Source organism: Electrophorus electricus, chromosome 22 (genome assembly GCF_013358815.1).
Source record: "Electrophorus electricus isolate fEleEle1 chromosome 22, fEleEle1.pri, whole genome shotgun sequence".
NCBI classification, from domain to species: domain Eukaryota; kingdom Metazoa; phylum Chordata; class Actinopteri; order Gymnotiformes; family Gymnotidae; genus Electrophorus; species Electrophorus electricus.
In genome coordinates this window covers 5896098-5916666 of record NC_049556.1, presented here as the reverse complement: position 1 = coordinate 5916666, position 20569 = coordinate 5896098, and the positions used below count along the sequence as shown (strand labels likewise).

The 20569-nt window shown below is 39.4% G+C and overlaps 1 protein-coding gene across 2 annotated transcripts; it reads right to left on the bottom strand.

The window, feature by feature from the left end:
* Positions 1-3819: 3819 nt before the first annotated feature.
* crhbp (corticotropin releasing hormone binding protein) lies at positions 3820-8632 on the bottom strand. Of its 2 annotated transcripts, XM_027019315.2 has the most exons (8): positions 8495-8632; positions 8061-8154; positions 7519-7676; positions 6230-6440; positions 5666-5808; positions 4311-4428; positions 4138-4148; positions 3820-4055 (listed from the first exon to the last, which is right to left on the bottom strand). In XM_027019315.2, exons 1-8 carry the CDS (start codon positions 8579-8581, stop codon positions 4032-4034), a joined length of 846 nt encoding a protein of 281 aa, XP_026875116.1. In that variant the 5' UTR covers positions 8582-8632; the 3' UTR covers positions 3820-4031. The 2 variants fall into 2 exon arrangements, with proteins under 2 accessions (XP_026875116.1, XP_026875114.1); XM_027019313.2 differs by having other exon boundaries at positions 3820-4148.
* Positions 8633-20569: the final 11937 nt, after the last annotated feature.

Here is a 20569-nt window from a genome sequence, read left to right as displayed (position 1 = left end):
TCTGTATATATAACATTTCCATCTCTGAGCTACTTGAACAGTTAGCAGCTCGCAAGTCCAGGCAGGTTCTTTCTGGATGCTCTTCTCCATGGTTTACCCCTGAGTTACATGCCTTGAAAACCAAAGGTCGGCACTTTGAGCACCTCTATAAGAGAACTTGTCTAACTGTTCATAAAGTACCATATTCCAACCATATGCTTAATTATAGCTCAGCTCTAAATATTGCCCATTCACACTTTATTTCTTCTATTATCAATGGTCCCACAGTACAAAACAATCTTTCCCACTATTAAGAAGCTCCTCCATCCTCCATCTTCTTCTCCATCTGATACTGTTGAACAATGTGAAGGTTTTCTTAGATTCATTAATGAAAAAATAAGCAAACCTAACCAGTATTGTTTCTCTGCTCTCCCTACATCCGTTTACAGGGACACCCTTCTCACCCCTGCTGCTGAACAATTTTCTGTCTCCTCTCTCACCCAACCTTCCCTAATCTCTGACCTTATAACACAATCTAGTTCCTCTACCAGCCAACTTGATCCTGCTCCCACTACTCTTCTTAAGAAATGTTATTCTGCTATTTCTGCTCCCATCTGTCATCTCATTAATGCATCCCTTACTTCAGGTTGTGTTCCTTCAGCTATCAAAACCTCAGCTTTCACTTCCATTCTTATAAAACCTGGACTAAATGTTGCACTTTTTGATAATTACTGGCTCATTTCCAATCTCCCCTTTCTAGCCAAGGTATTAGAAAAAGTTGTAGCTTCTCAACTGCAGACTTTCTTAAATACACAGTCTCTATTTGAACCTTTCCAATCTGGTTTCCAGCCTATGCCGGAGTCAGCCCTCTTATGTGTTCTCAATGATCTTCTTCTCTCTACCGATTCTGGTGACCTGAGTATTCTCCTCCTTCTAGATTTAAGTGCTGCAATTATCCATAACATGCTCATTGCCTGCCTCTCAAACATTGGCATTACTAATACGGTTCTTGAATGGTTCTCATCCTATATTTCTAATAGAACACATTTTGTTGTTTTAGGTAAACACAAATCGCACACTGATACTGTCACTCAGGGTGTTCCCCAGGGATCAGTCCTTGGCCCTCTCCTGTCCATCTATGTCGCGGGATGCCCCCCCTCCCAAGTCATGTGGTACGGCCTGCCGCGTGGTTCAGCCCGTTTGTAGCCGCGCCCTTCATGGTGGCACACACCTGCATGGGGTTTAAAGTTGAGTTTTATCTGTCTGTTTAAACCCCCGTCAGTGCGTGCCTTGGTGTTGGTCATTTTTTGTTAGTGTCTGAGTAGAATGTTAGTTTCCATGTTTGTGTAGCCCTTGCTAATATTTGTATAGCGTATGTTAATGTTACAATCTTTATCATTAGTGTTGTGTGTTTATGTTCACTGTTAATGTTACATGTGAGTGCAATCATTGTCCTATCTGTTTAATGTCATTAAATGTTGCACAAAGTCGAGGGAGTCCATGCGTCCTGTTCTGTGCCCTGCGGCACTCGGGCCACTGTCAGAATCTATATGCTACCCCTTGGCCAGATTATCCACATGCTCTTCATTTCCAGTGTTATGCCAATAACACCACGGCTAACACTCCCCTACCACCTCCTGTTTTACTCTTTTGTATCCAAGATCTCAAGCACTGGACGAGCATAAACTTCTTAAATCTCAAATCTGATAAAATGGAAATTCTACTTATTGGCCTGAAGTCCAAAATCTCAAATTTCTCCAATTTTAAATTAAATCTCGGACAGTGTTTTAATCAGTTCCTCATCCACGGTTATGAACCTTGGTTCACTTTTTGATTCCTCTCTCTCTTTTGAACCCCACATAAAGTCACTGGTCAAAAATGCCTTTTTTCACCTCTGTAATATTGCTAGGCTTAGGCCCATGCTCTCCACACACCCTGGTTCACGCCTTCGTCACCTCCTGTCTTAACTACTGTAACTCTCTTTGTTGGCACCCCTAACAAAACAGCAGGGGAGAGAATCAGCAGTGAGAATCCTCCTTCATATAAGGCCCCATCCTTCATATAATCCCCATCACCCCTAGTCTACATCAGTTACACTGGCTCCCCATCCCTGGATTCATTCAATTCAAAATCCTCCTCCTTACATCCAAAGCTCTGCACGGGCATGCACCTCCCTACCTGGCTGAACTCCTACACTCTTACTGTCCCACACGTACACTTCAGTCCTCTGATGCAGGTCTCCTTTCCATCCCCAAGTTTAGATTGGTCTCTGTAGGAGCCAGATCCTTTAGTGTCATGGCCCCGAAATTATGGAATATTTTACCTCAATCATTCCATCTCTGCTCTTCACTTTCCTCTTTCAAGTCTCATCTTAAAACATATCTCTTTTCTCAACATTTTTCATAACTTTTCTTCCTATTCATATTTGTTAATTCATGTATTGTGTAAATTATTGTATTTTTTCTCTCTCCATCATTGTAAAGCAAACTTGAGTCTGTGAAAGGTGCTATATAAATTAAATATTATTATTATTATTATTATTATTATTATTTAGCTATACTGGTCACCTAGGTAAAACAGCATGGCATAGTAACATAGCCACCACTCCTTACTCAGCAGAAGGAGGCCTGCACCAGCATATTTCTGATCAAATTTGTATATCATTTTATTAAAATTCAAAATTATTAATGTTATTATACTGCAATGCTTATAATTTTTACATTATTAGCTCTATAATCATAGTATTTTAGTTTGTAATGTATAGCCCCAGTGCATAACCAGAACACTTATTTTTAAATGAATACATTTTATGAAAAAGCTATCCAAATATTTGGTCAGTCTAATCAGAACACATAAAATGTTTGATGTATTAGTTCTTATATAGTTTAAATATGGTAAGCTGGTAAGGAAATACATTCTCTCCTTTTTTAATACATTTTTTACATATGCACTTTTGACCACAATAACTTCTATTTGTGACTGGTGTAACACTTTCCAAAGGCCAACTATACTATTAATGTTTATACTATTTATTTAACAGAAGTGCAGAAATGTCTGTATTTAATAATATTTATATTGAATTATATTCAATAATATTATAATACCAGTATAAACAAGGTCACATCCTGTGTCTTCTATAATCTTCTATTTTGATACAGTCAAAGAGTCATTGGTCACCTAGTATTACTGTATGTGTCCAGAACACCAGACACATACTACACTAAGCTCAGAAGTTCACGTTGCACTTTTTTCACAAGTTCTGTGTTAAATTACTATTACGTAAAATAAAAATTTTAAAAAAGTAAAATAATACATTTGTGCCAAGACTATATTACTTCTGTTATGGTTCTGTTTTGAGAGCATTGCACCTCCTTGTAATAGAATATGTTCCTAATGCCAGTAAAAAAAAAAAATAAAAAAAAAATAAAAGTTTCTGGAACCTATTTTATAGCTATTGTAATTTATGCAGATTTTCATTTTAGACAAGCAATGATTTGCTTGATTATTTAAACTTGCTGTCAATAATTTATTTACTTATGAAATAATTTTTGGGTAGGAAAAATGATTAGAAAATACAGCTAGCTTTGCTCATGCAGAATGATTTTATTACAAAAATTGTTTAATACAAATAAATAGACAATAACAATTATTTGTCTATATGTATCTATCTTTAAATATTGTAATATTTATGCAATTGTGTTTTGGCAGTTTATTATTCATTCTCTTTATATAAATGTGTTTTAGAGCAGTTTCATGTTCTCATCCACAAATTAACCAAAATAAAAACACTTACACACAATGCACATAAACACAATGCTTCTTTATTTACTTTAACCACAGACTTGACTTTACAACCTGGTATTTCAAAGAGAAAATAAATGCAAATAAAGATGAGATACAAAATAAATAATCCCTTATGGAAAATAAATGTACAATAAAGACCCATTATTAGCTTCCAGTTAGCCTGGAACCAATCAATGCTCAAAGAGAGAGAGAGAGAGAAGAATGTGAGTCTTATCCACTTAAACACATATCTTCAACACTGTTCCTCTTTAGTTTCGCCAGCTCCTGGTGACCTAGTAAACGATATTGGAAAGTGACCCTATTCACAAACTTTCCGCTGGACACCATCCTCACCACAGTGTTATCACAGCCTACCTTTAGCTGAACTGATGGAGGAATATGTACACACAAACACACACACACACACACACACACACACACACACACACACACACACACACATTAAGGGTCTGGACATGGAAAATAGAACATAATATATATAGTTAATATATATAAAATCTTAATATACAGACACAAAAAGCACCCACCTGGTCCATTGAAGGAGTAGCAGAGGTCAGCCATTGGGAACATCTTGGAGGTGTCAACCCCATTGCCCCCCAAGAGTTCCACAAAGTCCCTGGCTCCTGCACAGCCATGGATGGAGCGCTGTGATAAAGAGGATAGAGAGGTGGATAGGGAAACCACATCAGTCCCTACCCAGAGTAGAGCATCAAAGGCCAACCTGTTGGTCCACATCCATCCCTGTATAGTTCTATCGCCGCCATAATCTAACAGTTCTTACCCATCTTAATAGGGCCTCCAATAGCATCTGAGCCAACTTCTGTGAACAAGTCTGGTGATTCCTGAGCTAATGAAACACATGGCCAGTTTTGCAGTAAACTCTTAATTGGAGATGATATGAAGAGAAGAGCAGTGAATTCTCCTTCTTAACTTGATCCCTTCAATAATCAGCTTTGGTTGCCATAGGCAGATGGTCTGTAAAAGCTCTATAAGAATTGCATATGCCATAATAATATAAATTTTACAATAACCAACATATATTCCGTGATCTAATTATTTTTACACACTTTTAGGTTGTGGATGGATTACACACATCTCCATAAATAAGTAAAGATATATATAAATACGAATAAAGCTATGTAAGACTTGTACCATAGAACTGAATGGAACAGACTAAACTGAGGAAGATGTTAGATAAGTGACTATAAAAGTGTAAGGTTGGCTCAAACCCAGGTGATGACACGGACAGCCTACAGGGTGAGCAACTGCGCGCTAATGATGGTTGGCCCATGTGCAGAACAGTTAGATCTTGGATCAGGTAAAACAAAAGGAAAAACTAAACACCACGCCAAGCATGGAAAAAGGGAGAATGAAGGATGCCAAGGGAAGAAAGGCAACCCCGATGCACTGGGGAAAGCCAAACTAAAACTTCCCAAACAAAACCAGAAAATGAGGAGGAAATTTAATGGTTAAGGGAAGTCTTGGGAGAGAGACAGACTCGAGAGGGGAAAACTGGAGAGGGGAGGGGACGTGTAAAAACACTGACACCCTCACAGGGAAGAAATGAGGTGTAGCACAAGGGCTCACAGACCTCAATACCTGAAGTTACCAGCTAGGAGGTCAGCTCAAAACTTTAGCAAAGACCCACCGGTCACTGGGCTTTTATAGCTCTAGCCCAGCTGTTGGGCATCAAGCGTGATTAGTAGTGTGGTTGACTCGAGGCCTCTGTCTGGTAGCCGGAGGGGGCCTCGGCTTGGTGCCAACCCTTACAAAAAGGATCCATTAAACTATAATTATATGATGCAGTTGACCAAGGCAAACAATAACAGTGGAAAATGTGGCTAGACCTCGTCTGCTTATGTGGAAGCCTGCCATATCTCACCTTTAAGTCATTATGGTGCCCAAGACTGAGCTCCCCGATCTGGATCTCTACCGGGTAGATGATGGAGTAGCTGCAGTTCCTGTGCTGCTGGGGAATAACCATACTGAACCTGCCCTCTGGAGTCTGAGAGATCACGTTACATGCTGCCAGTTGGGAGCAAAGGAAAGGGAGAGAGAGATGTGTAAGAGAGAAAGACATTCACTAGTGCCTTTAAATGAGCACAAATCTGGCTCATGCTTCCTGATACTCAGGAATGATACTTAGGAATTATACTCCAACTCAATCACTTAGAACTGCCTGAGGAATCGCTGCACTGACTCAGCACCTAAAAGGTTAGTAAAAAAAAGTTTTTTCATTTTCCTAAATCAGAGGTTCTTCATACGATAGGTCATATGACTCCACGGGAACTTGCAGCATAGTGCAATCCTTTATTTTGGGTAACATAATGCTTTAGACTGTTTTTTTTGTTTTTGTTTTTTTTATATTTACATGAACAATCCTATCCAGAACATGTCAAAACTAAGATGAATGATGCTGATGATGTCACATTTGACGTGAACTTACGAAAGGGATTGAAGACTTTGCGGAAGGTGATGGAGAAGCTGCTGCCAGACTGGTGAAGCCGGAAAAACACCATGGCAACATTCTGAGAGGAGCGCACAACTGGATGAGCCTCTCCACTGTCGCAGTAGTCTGAGTATCGCTCGTAGAGAGGAAGGAGGTGGTCCTGTGAGCTAGGAAACTTCTCGCCCTTCATCACCCAGCCATCAAAAACCTGGAACAAGGCAAAATATGATCACTTTGGTTAAACTCAGTTTAACTTGGTTTAATTCAGTTTAATTCAGCTTTGCTAATTGATGGGAACAGTGATAATAATGATGATGATCATTATTATTATTACTCTTATTACTATTATTATTATTACTAAACAGGTATTTTTAATGAAACTTCTATTCTGCAGAGTGTGAAAATGTTTTGATTTTTTTTATTTAGCAGGAATTGCTAAGTGCATATGTGAAACAAATAGAAACCTCTGAACATTACAGAATTGGTCCATGGTGCTGTTGAAATAAGTTTGTTAAGTGAATTAGTTTGGTTTGATTAAACTGGTTTGATCTGATTTATCTTGATGCTTTACAACCGCAGTGAAACTGGAGTTGCATGAAGTGTTTGTGTGTGCATTTACTATTTCTTGAACTCTGTGCGTATTTTCTCTTGTTTGTGTGCATGTGTGTGTGTGCGTGTGCGCGTGTGTGTGTGTGTGTGTGTGTGTGTGTGTGTGTGTGTGTGTACATATATGTACTGGTACTAAAATATTCTTGTCAGTTTTACATCCTCATAATAACAACATATGGTATTTTAAAATATTTATCACCGTGTGTTTATTTTAAATACACATGTACTTCAAACTGATTAATTGTAAGATAAATTCCTTGTGTTTTGCACTGTGCATGTGCTTTTGTATGTACTTTTTATGTGTGTGTATGTGATCCATTGTCTTTAAGTATGCTCTGTATCACTGTGCACAACTTAGACCTCAGTCTCTCATCATAATCTGTCCTAGTCTCTAATAAACACACACACACAGACACACACACACACACAGAGAGAAAGAGAAATTACCAATAATTATATAAATCACCACCCAATGTCCTGGTGAGCAACATATCCCACATCTCTACTAATTATTCCCCCACACTCGATCCAGTAATATGGGATTGTAGAACATTACAAGCTGTGTGAACAGCACAAGCTGTGTGTGTGTGTGTGTGTGTGTGTGTGTGTGTGTGTGTGTGTGTGTGTGTGTGTGTGTGTGTGTGTGTGTGTGTGTGTGTGTGTGTGTGTATGCCTACCTTTATGAAATCTCCTTCTCTGCAATTGATGTTGATAGAGTCATACTCGATGCTGATGATGTCATTGGGTTCACCAATGAAAAAAACTGCACAGTTTAACTGTGGATGGTCCGCTTTAAACGTGAACTGACCCTCTGCAGCCACCATATCCAAACAACCTGGGGAAGAGAGAATGAGAATTAGATTGAAAAAGAATGAGAATTAAACATTTAAGAATAAAAATAATAACTGCCACATTACAAACTAAATGATATTGATCTATCAATAATCTAAGCATAGTATATTCTTGTATAAGCAAAGTAAAAGAAGCCAAACTGCCAAACTATGTTTACTCTGGTGATGCATATTTAAATTCACAAATTACAAGAAAACACACACATTTTAACATGGACTCCGTGAATTATATATGTTTCATCTACCCTAAAATGCATTTCAGTTAAATACTGAGTCTAAATCCTCATCCAACCTTCATTAGTGTCAACAAGTCAATTTCGGATACAGATCTCAGTGTTATGCGGACAGGATTCTGTTTCATCACTTACGTAACGGTCTCCGGTAAACGTACTCCTCCGGTAACTCTCGCTTTAATTCAGAATTTAGGAGAGCAAATAATCCTTCTGAGCTGATTTCGTTTTCCTGAAAAAGGTTATAAAGAATTCTGTGAAACTCCTCTCGTATCAAAATTGGCTTAGATAATATAAACTACGGTTCTTAAATTGAATTTTGACTTTAGTTTATGTTTTTCGTGTTTAAGATATTATGAAAAAAAATATATGATGGTGTTTAACAAACAGTCTATGTCATGAAAAATTATTTTGCACACAGTCATTTAATATCTCAGAATTTAAATTGATTAATGACAAAACTATTATAACGTAAGCTGCTTTGTGCTCTAAGATATTGTCACTTTGCGGCTTGTCCCTTGAGAACGACACTAAACTTAAGGCTTGAGCCGAGTCTGCACTGACTCCCTCACCTGTGCGTCTAGATACCGGCTCTGTCCCCGGAGCGCCGTCACACTCAAAAGGAGAAAACACAACTGAGCGCGCGAATTGCACGACATCTCCGCCCTGTCCGGATTTAGTTCAGTAAATGGAAAATACCGAGCTCTCGCTCCAACCTCGCTTTTATATCAGTACCCACCCCACCCCTCGTTTCATGGAAGAGGAGGAAAAAAATTACGGTAAAGATCAATTGATATAGCTCCAGGCACTAGGGGTCGTGACGAAGCGGAGTTACAACCCCTGCTCGAGCGCCTGTCACAAAGCCGTCTGACAGATGCCTCGCGGCTTAAAGCTCCACTAAGAACCCAACGTTGAGCCCAAATCATTCGCTTCAAACACATATTATGGCATTAGAATATATCTAAACTCTGTGTAAGGGAATTTACATATGCTCTTAATTCAAACGATACATACATTAAAAAAATTTATGTTTTCGCTGATGCAACTCATTAATGCACTCATTTTAGAGAACTATTACTATTAATATTCTCAATTACTATTAATTACTATTCTCGTCTGAATATCAGACTACTCTTTATAAGATTTTATATAGGTAGGTGCAATAACTATTTATTGTACTGTCAATGAATTGTCATTTTCTGATATAACTTATACTGGTACACAACAGACACACTTTTTCGACCCATGGTAATTTTGAAAAAAAAAAAAATTAATTACTGGGATTTCATCCCATCATTAGTATTACATTTGTGGGGGATGACCTTTCTGTATTCATTATATCTCATTAAATCCAAGCACATTTTAATTTATTTAAATCCACTGTATTTGTATACCTGTTTGTAGCTATTCAACTGATTGTGTTTGCTGCTGTTTGACCCTGAAATAATTACTAGTCATCTTCATACTTATTCGTCCACTGCACATTCATCCAAGGGTCAAGATTTAAGATTTGAGGAAACTGACATAAACTTCCAACCTTGATGGTGCGCGCGCATGCATGTGTGTGTGAGTTTGCAGTATAAGGGTGGGGAGCTGGGGTATTTGCCACCAAAGACAATCTCCTCAAATCCTCCATGCCTATATATGTGGCGTTATGAGACTGCTATTGCCATATTTTGATTACTCTAATGTTAATTTAATTGTAAACATAAAAAATACATTTAAAACACTATCAGTAATGACAGTCTAATAAGTCATATCGTTCTGTTGTCTGCTGAAGACCACATATGACATTTCCAGTCTTTCGCTCTTCCAGTCTTTCGCTCTTCCACTGTTCCACACTGAACCTCCAACATCCACAGCTTGCCTTTCCACACGAGGAGGGGCTTTAGTGTCTTTGTTTGTGCTTCAACTTTCTGCTGCATATACTTGGACTTTGCATGACTTAAGTCAGTTTTAAACATCACATCATTTGTGCTTTCTTTCTAGGAAATACTTCATAAACAAACTTATTAAACTATTAATGCTTCTGCTGGGTGGGGGATAGGAAGAAGAAAAACCCACACATTACAATGTCTCTTTGCCTCCCTTTTGTTTATTTAGCATTATATTTTAAGTCACTTCATAATGCATCATCCAACCTAACTGAACAAAATGGTTTAAACCTTCCTGTAATGTGGGCCTACAAAACTCATGTGTTTGAATATAGAAATTACACTGAAAAACAATCAATTTAAAACTTCTTCTCACTTAAACACTTTTTAAAAATAATTTCTAGATAAACTGACCTCAGCAGATGACCTTAACAGGGTTTTTGTTTTTGTTTTACTTTTTGGTGCTTTCTAGATTAGCTAACATGAACTAGGAAATGGTCAAAAACAGTCATAAAATACTGTGATATACATTGATTAACCACTTCATTTCCCCTACTAGGCTAGTCATATTTGTAAGTTGTAATCCACCACCCCTGACACTCCTATTGCACTCTGAAGTCAGCTGACTGATGTACCACCGGTATGTACCATGTATGCTTTGTCACCCCTAACTGGTTTCTTTCATAAGTGAACTGGTTTTGACCAAAGGGCAGGTTTTAGCAATATTCTTTTAATATACATGTATTTTGTAAATGCACTTGTAAATACTGTATTCAAAAATATATGATTGCAACTAATTTGGTTTTACAAATACAATATACTTACAAAAATATCACATGCCCTTTTTAAAAATAGACCATTCATTAACAAGATTGCTGGAAACAAGGTACAACTGTTCAAAGAACAAGAAAAGTTACTATCAGTCAACAAATTGCTTAAATCACATAACTGACCTAGAAAGGTATAGGTACAGCTATAGAGTTTGTGTGTTTGTCCCAAACATGTAAAATGAGCACTATGAGATGAATTAAGGTTCTTTCTTTCAGCCAGGGTCAAGAGTGTTCTATGCTAGTGTTGCCCTGCAGATCAGTAGGAACCAGTAGGGGGCAATAAGGGGAAGTCCCATGACCACTTCCTGCTCTTCTGTTTCACATCCTCTAAAAAAACAGAGAAATTCTGGATTACAGAATAATTTCATGTCACATTAAGTCAATCTTTTAGCGTATTTTGAAACACACACACACGCACTCCGGCACACACTGACAGGCCAATAGAGACAGAAAAGCAGAAAGGTTAGCTGTCACTCCCACACTCATCACCCTAAACCAGCAGGTGATATCTGCCGACCTGGGGAGTCAGCTGCCTATTGGCAGAACAAATCAAGCTGTGTCAGACAGGCTTACGGCCTGTGTGTGTATGTGTTTGTGTGTGTGTGTGTGTGTGTGTGTGTGTGTGTGTGTGTGTGTGTGTGTGTGTGTGTGTGTGTGTGTGTGTGTGTAGCATTAACTAAACAGCACATTTTCATTTGTTTAATTTCTCCATGAGTGAATCTTTTATATGTAAGGTTCAAATAAATATGCTTAACATGTAGTCCTGGGCTGAATTGATGTGACGGGGCATGACAGGTTTTGCTGGGCTGCAGTGATGTGACAGGGCATGACAGGTTTTGCTGGGCTGCAGTGATGTGACAGGGCATGACAGGTAGTGATGTGATAGGGCATGACAGGTTTTGGTGGGCTGCAGTGAGGTGATGGGCCATGACAGGTAGTTAGGTGACGGGGTATGACTCTGCTGCCGCTGAATGATCCTACACCAGTTCTGGTTGAATTCAATTACAAATGTTCATATTTTGACCTTTAATTACCAGCCTGGCTCTGATGGGTAGTGTTCTAGTAGTCACAGTAATTTACTTTGACCTCCATTTGCAGAGTTTCCCCTGCAGCAAGCCTAAATATGAGACTAAGGGCAACAATATAAGAATAACTTGTGTAAGAGAATCTCACATCTTCACACTACCAATATGTGCAATATGTAATCTTCAGGGCGTTCAGGTCTCTGTTAGAAGGGTAACCCACTGAAGTGCTACCTCTGTCATATCTGACTCTGTCATAACATATCAATGACCAGGGCAGTGGTAGCTCAGCGGTTAAGGTACTTGACTTGTAATTGGAAAGTTGCTGGTTTAAGCCCCACAACTGCCAAGTTTCCAATGTTGGGCCCCTAAGCAAGGCCTTTTACCCTCAAGTTGTATTGTCATAACTGTAAGTTGCTTTGGATAAAAGTGGCAGCTAAATGCTGTAATGTTATGACTCAATGGGTATTTTAATAATCTGCTCTACATAATATGAGCTCCTAACTACATATGTGGTCTGAGTTTAAGATCATACTCATTATCTGTCTGTTTAAATCTAACTCCATATACAGTCTGACTGGGTTCATATATTATTATTCAGAGCTTATCATTTAAGATCCTTAAACCATTTTGAACTCTGTTGCCCCCCCCCCCCCTTCAAATCCAAAGACACAAAGATAGAATTTGGGAACTGATTAGTGACTTAATAGTGAGACAGGCATGCAGGAAAACAGAACGTAAATGGAAGAAGATTAGATGGCAAATCTATTATCAAATTTTTTAAAGAATGTTTGGTCAATTATCAGCAGTCTGTTAAGGAAGCTAGAGCAACATTTTTGTCTGACATATTTTCAGAAAATACACATCCCCAAAGTTTTGCTTAACACTTTAACTGTTGTTACTACCATTATGGAGACAATTGTTGAGACCTGTGAAGAATTTTTATTGACAAAATTGACAATATAAGGTAATTTCATCTCTGGTTCATGATCCCTCTGACTTATCAGTATGTTCAACTTTATTAAACCAATTTGATATTGTGTCACGTTCCCATTTGATTTATTTTTTCTGTGTCTTAGTACTTTATCCATAATAAACAGCTGCCTGGTAAATTATCGAGACTATTCTCCGTACTGGCTCCCAAATGGTGGAAATAATTTCCTCTGGCTGTTGGGACAGCAGAATCTCTTGTTGTCTTAAAACTGAACTGAAACTCTAGTACTTATTGTTTGGTATTGTTTTGTTATTGCACTTTCATTGTCTGATATTGGGCTTATACATGTTTTGCACTTCTAGGTATCAGCACTGATTCCGGAATTTCAACAGTATTCTAGTTCAATGGTATCTTGAACTCTAATCTACTGTACTGGCTAGGGTACATTTTATGAGTAAATGACAAAGCACTTTCATAAGTATCTCTGAATAAGAATGTCTGCTAAATGCAGTAAATATAGATGTAAATGTCAATGAGTATGTCAGGGCTTTGTTTTGGGTCCTGTTCTATTCTCTATGTATGTGTTCCCTCTTGGGTCAGTATTTCAGAAAGCTAACATTTCTTACCACTGTTATGCAGAGGATACGCAGTTCTATCTTCTGCTGAAACCTACTAGCTTGGATAGCTCTTTGCAACACCTCTTTGCCTCAGAGATATTAAATACTGGATGTACAGGAATTAAGTTAAGTGATAAGACAAATACTATTGTTTTTGGTAATGCAAAGTTGACTAAAATGATAGTGATCCAAAAGGACCATTAGCAAATAACACAGTTAGGCAAAAAATCTTAGCATCAACTTTGACTCCACCTTAAAATTTGACAGGCAGGTAAATGCAGTGGTGAGAGAGATGATTTTTTTTTTTTTTCAGCAGAGTCCTTGCAAACATTAAATGTGTTGTATCATATAAGGAGATGGTAATTCATGCTTTTATTTATTTCTTATATTCATTAGTGTAATTACTTTAGTATCTAGTACCTCTCCTCTTCTACTCTCCCTCCACTGGTTACCACAGGAATGGATATTTTAAATACAGCCTAAAAAGTTAATAAGGTGTTTGAGTCTTATTAGGATTGTGAGATCTACTGCTATGTTATGTCTTCTGTGTTCTGTTATGTTTTATTGTTTTTACTTTTAGTGGAATTTCTTGAATTTGTTTTAGAGTACTTTGGTTGACACTTAATATCTTTAAATATACTATATAAATAAAGGTGACTTGACTTGAATAGACTTATTCAGACCCACTAGCTTTAAGATCTAACTCCTTATATAGTCTGACTTGGTTTAACCACTAATTCCTTATACACTTTGACTGGGTTTAAGCTCTAACTACATATACAGTCTAACTACATTTAAGATCTTACTCCTTAAACACTCTGACTGGATTTAAGATCTACATTTAAAAGACATTTACAGCTAAGTGCTGTAATTTAACATGCTCTTATCCATCATGACTTACATATCAGTACCAACACCTTGTTCTACATGCTTAACTTGGTGAACTACAGGAGATCTAACTCCTTACACAGTCAGACTGGGTTTAAGCTCTAACTCCTTACACAGTCAGACTGGGTTTAAGCTCTAACTCCTTACACAGTCAGACTGGGTTTAAGATCAAATTCCTGGAAGAGTCTAACTGGAACCAATCAGCTGCAGCCATATGACACTGTCTTCTCTGGCTAGGGCAGAGCTGTCTTTACCGGCAACGTGTGTGTGTGTGTGTGTGTGTGTGTGTGTGTGTGTGTGTGTGTGTGTGTCTGCGTGTGTGTGTGTGTGTGTGTGTGTGTGTGTGTGTGTGTGTGTGTGTGTGTCTGTGTGTTGAGGACCTGGCTACAATCCTTCTTTCCTTCATTTCATCCCTCTGTCCTGGCTCTCCCATATCCAGTATGACGCACTTGGCATGTTTCAGGCTGTTGTGTAAATCTCTCATCTCCCACTGTGGAAGAACACACACACACACACACACACACACACACACACACACACACACACACACACACACACACACACACACACACACACACACAATGTCCATGTTTTCTTTTCTCTGTCTCCCCCTCTATAGTTTTGGAGATTATGAAATGCCCAGTTGCTCCCATGGCCATGCGATAGACATCATTAGTGCAGAATGTGTGTAAGGGGTGTGTTTGTGCTGCACTGTGCAGCAGGGACATTAAACAGCTCAGTCAACCATGCTTTTGAGAAGAATATCATTACTTTGATACATCTCACACACTCAAGGTAGATGAGATTCCACACTACCCACTACATATCTGCTTCCATTCTGGGGGAAGTAGATGCAGGGTTGGCGCAAGAGAGACAGATAGAGAGACAGAGAAATATTCCCAATCTCTTTTCTTATTTGAGAAAGACTGTGAGGTGCTGCTAGAAGAGATCTGTTTGTCTGCTCTTTATTCCAGAAGCTGGTGAGTGTTAAATTGTGTGTCTGTATGTTTGTATGACACAAAAAGAAAAAAAGAAAAGGAGAGACTGTCTGGGATCACAGGAGCAATGATGAATTGTCTTGTTAAATGTGAGAACACAATGCATATTTTTTAAATACAGCGGGTGAATTAAGTATTGAACACGTCAACAATTTTCTAAGTAAATATATTTTTAAAGGTGCTATTGACATGAAATTCTCACCAGATGTCTGTAATAACCCATCCAGTCCACACATGCAAAGAAATCAAACCATAGATGTCCATAAATTAAGTTATGTGTAATAATAAGAAATAACAAAGGGAAAGAGTTTTGAACACTCTTACTGAAATGTATTTAATACTTCATATAAAAGCTTCAAGACGCCTCCTGTATGGAGTAACTAGTCATGTGCATTGCTCAGGTGTGATTTTGGCCCATTCTTCCACACAAACACACTTCAAATCCTGGAGGTTCCATGGGCTCCTTCTATGAACTCTGAGCTTTAGTTCCTTCCATAGATTTTCAATTGGATTCAGGTCAGGTGATTGGCTGAGTCATTCTAGCAGCTTTATTTTCTTTCTTTGAAACCAATTGAGAGTTTCCTTGGTTCTGTGTTTTACTATCACTGTTTTGCTGAAATGTCCACCCTCATTTCATCTTCATCATCCTGGTAGATGGCCGCAGATTTTTATCAAGAATGTCTCGGTACATTTGTCCATTCATCCTTCCTTCAATTATATAAAGCATGCCAGTGCTGTATGCTGAAAAACAGCCCCACACCAGGATGTTTCCACCTTCAAACTTCACTGTTATGGTGTTTTTGGGGTGATATGCAGTGCCTTTTGACCTCCAAACATGGTGGGTGTTATGGCACCCAAAAAGTTCAATTTTGGTCTCATCTCACCAGACTATATTCTCCCAGTATTTCACAGGCTTGTCTAAATGTTGTTGAGCAAACTTTAAATGTGCTTCAGCAAGCTTTTTCTTTAGCAATGGAGTCTTGCGTGGTGAGCGTGCATACAGGCCATGGAGGTTGAGTGCATTACTTATTGTTTTCTTTTAAACAATTGTACCTGCTGATTCCAGGTCTTTCTGTAGCTCTCCACAGGTGGTCCTTGGCTCTTGCACAACTCCTCAGATAATCATTTTCACTCATCTGTCTGAAATCTTGTGGGGAGCACCTGGTCGTGGTGGGTTTATGGTGAAATATTGTTCTTTCTGCTTCCAGATTATGGCCCCCACAGTGCTCACTGGAACCTTCAGTAGTTTAGAAATTCTTCTGTAACCAAACGCCATCACTATGTTTTGCAACAGTTAGGTTGTGAAGTTCTTGAGAGCGCTCACAGGTTTTACCCATCACAAGATGTTCCTTGTGTGGCACCTTGGTAATTAGACACCTTTTTATAGGCCATCAGCTGAAGCAGCTGATATTAATATGCACTAAGTGGCAGGATTGCTTTCTAATTAATGATAGATTTCAGCTGGTGTCATGACTTTCCATGGCTTTTTGCACCTCTCTTTCTTCACATGTTCAATACTTTTTCCCTGTCATTTCTCATTATTACACATAACTTAATTTATAGACATCTATGGTTTGATTTTTTTTGTATGTGTGGACTGGATGGGTTGTTACCGACATCTAGTGAGAATTTCATGTCAATAGCACCTTTAGAAATATATAATTACTTAGAAAATTGGTGACATGTTATTTCACCTGCTGTATATTGAAAATCCTTGTAATACTACCAGAGCATTCACACGAGTTCTTATCACTGAGTCTGAGAATTGTCTGTTATAGCAAAATAACAATGCAAAAGGGATGAGAAGCTGTGGTTAGTGAAAGTGTAGTAATGATGTAGAGTAGAAACACTCTTCTCTCTCTCTTTCTCTCTCTCTCTCGCTCTCTCACACACACACTTTTCTTATTTTCTTTCGCTCCAAGCAAGCTGTATGTGTGTGTCAAGTGCTGTGTGTTTGAGACAGCATATGCATATGTGTGTGTGCTATATCCAGCTGATTTCAGAGAGTCTACAAGCCAGCGTAATACTTCACACAGCACATCACGCAGTACCACACACACACACACACACACACACACATACACACATACACACCTAAAGACTCCAAAACACTAGGAAGAAGACATAACCTGATACTATTCTGTCATGGTGGCAATGCTTGCTGCTGCTCTTTCGCTTTGTCTTTCTGTGCCCAGTGAATTTGGTTCTGAATAATGCTGTCATTTGCATTCACAAAGGCATTCTGCATTCTTTTAACATTTAACATTATCCTAGAGACATCATTGTCTGTAGAAAGAGCCAATAATCGTCTTTGAGTATGACCTGTTTAGAATTAGATAGGACAGATTTGAGACAAATAGGCCCCCCACCCTCTCTTTGGCAGTCATCTGGGCCAATAATACGATCAAATGCCTGGAACACCACACCAGTCCTATAGCTAAATAGCACTGTGTGTGTGTGTGTGTGTACACACTTCTCATGTACAGTAATTGTTCTTGCAGCTGAGTTGCTTCAGCAGAAGAGTTGATCAATGGTCAGACTCACACACACAGATACACATACAGATATGCGAGCACACTTGCATATACACACACATAGACACACACACACACACACACAAACTTTATTTTGTGAGTACTATGGCTATGGGTCATATCACTCATTACATGCTTCATTAAACGTGTTACAACACTTCAGTTGAGATCCACACAGCGCTGCTTATGTAAGCTTTGTGTGTCTGTGTAAGCGTAGGTGTGGATTTAGTGGTCAGTGGAACTCAGTCATGTGGAATTCACTAATGTGTGAACTCTGTATTAATGAGTGTAACGGACAGTATTTGTGATTAGATACTGTACCTGCAAACAGCTTTGTTTCTGAAATAAAGCCCAGATTATACACAGCACATTTGATTGCGTGTGAGTGTGGTCCCTTTTCTCAGCAATTATTCTAAAGTCTCTTTTATATTAATTGCAATCTATATACTGTGGCTTGTGTGTTAATGCTTTTTAGTCAGAAACTCCCACTCAATAGAACTCAGCATCCTGTAGAGAATGACGTCTTAAGCAACAAGCTACTAACAGCCTCATCGATTCCTTATTGATGAGATCAAACTCTGGAGCTGTATGCAGCCCACAGGAGCAGCAAACTCACAGCAAGAGACTCACAATGAGACTTGCCTGCAAAGGGCAGGTAGAGCTGGAGTTTAGGGTACAGACTAGTGTATGGGGTACAGACTGGTGTTTAGGTAGGCTAACAGCTGGTGTTTGGATACAGACTGGTCTTTAGGTAGGGTAACAGCTGGTGTTTGGGGTACTGACAGTTTTGCTGGGTTTTTATTTAGATCACTGCTTAGTTTTGTGCTTCAGCTCAGCTGCTTTTTAAGAAAGCAGAGCAGACAGCTTTTTGGGACACATGACTGCTGCAGTGGATCGTGAGCCTTCAGACATCTGCAGTTCAGCACACCATGCTTGAGAAGAATTCAGCTGACGTTTGCCATGCAAAATGTTCAGGGCCGGGCCTCATCAAAGGGGTGTGATAAGGCTGTGTTTCCATTCAGAGCAGCACACTGATCTAACTGGTCAGTGTGTCACTAAACACATTTAGTGTTACCTCCGCTGTCCTGAATATAAAAAGGCTTCCAAATGATTAATTCGGCAGATCATCTGATACTGAAGCCATTTATCGTCTGTGTCTCAGCGATGTATTCAGGTATTCATCAAGCATAGAAACAGCTCTGGGTTAAGGACGGACAGAGCCATATTATTCTGATGGCAGTGAAGCTTTTTACTCTATCATCCCTGCATAAGCAAAAGAAAGCAATGTGTGTGTGTGAGAGAGAGAGAGAGAAAGAGACTCATTCTGTTCTTGCTCAATTTTTGTTGGGTTTTTTTTTGTGGTTCCTGAAGCGCTGACGGCCCTGTTTGTGCCTGTCTGTGCTTGTGTGTGTATGCGCATGCGTGAGCATATATGCGCGTGTGTGTGGGGTGTGCATGAGTATGTATACGTGCATGTCTGAATCCGTGTCCTCCCCGCATCACTGAGAAAGGGCCATTGACTAATTTAGATTCTTGGTTTTAATTTCACTCCGAGTTTTGGCTCGAGCTCTCGGCTGTCCTCGGGCGAATCATCTGCTCCATGTAATTTCCCCCATGCGTTCCTGGGGGCCTCCTCTTGCCGGCTGACAAGGCCCTTGGGCCGCCTGGAGATCTGGCCGAGGCACGCCACACCTCCTGCTGCTGCCTCCAGAACATAAAGCCTTTCTCAAGTCAGCAGCCAAAGAAGCAAATCTTCTGCTGCACAACACCAGAAACAGTTCTGTGCTATATGCATTATCTGCACTAACGCATCCATGTCTGAGTTGAATGAGACAAGCCACTCACAAAGCCTCTCTCACTAACACTTCACTTTACACCCTTCTTCTGGATCCTTCTGATGAGGGTACTGCTATGAACTGAAATCCATCTGCTGGCCCAGTCAGGAAGTCTCTAGCCCGTTCACCACTGATCAGTTTCAGACTCCAGGGACCACTGTGGATTGGATTGTTATTTGGGTTCTCAAGACAGCAGCACCACCAACACTGTTTATCATCACAGTATCCCTGAAGGTTTCACAAGTGTCATTGTCACTGCTGGGTCGGTAGTGTTCTGAACGTTAATCTAGCAAAACTACCCAAAAGGATCAAGCCAATGGCAATCCTGGGAGACAGAAACAGACCAGTGACAAAGAGTTGGATGACGGCTAACACAAACTGTGCATAGCTTTCAATTGTACACCTACAAGGTTTTCAATAAATAAATACATAAACACACAGATGAAAGAGCAGCGGTGCAAGTGTTTCTATCTATTAGTGATCAGCAGAGCTAATGTCCCAGTAGCACTGATCTGCAGTGAAACTGTAGAGACAATAAAACCGAACACCCTCTAATCTGACGGCGCCTGCACAGAGGGAAATGTAAGACGCTATCGGCAGATATTGGAGATTTTATCGTGGATTGTATATTTTTCTTCGGGGGAGCTCTAACCAGTGGAGCGTCATCTTTGCCCATAGGGCTGTGAAACTCTCTTCCAAAACTCAGGATAATTTATGTGTAGTGTGTATGCGAACAAACACGTGTAATACTGTCTCTCTGTTCAGTACAGCGCCAAAAAAAAAAAATAAAAAAAATTCCACGTCTACCATTACTATTCTGTATTACTATTATCATTGATGTGCCAGAAATTACACACACAAGCATGTGTATGCATACACATACACAATCATATTAACCCGCTCCGTATGGCTACTGCTTTGATCGTGTGTAAAAGGTCATCATGCATAAATTTCTGTTCTTCAAAACACGAAAACACACGCAGCACACAAACAAGTACGTTCGCATAAACACGATCAAGGACGCACGCGTACACGCAAAGCGGTATGTATAAGCGCCGCGGTGCTGAGTCCACGTGAACGGGAATTATCGTCGGCGAATTCTGACCGGGAGAGCT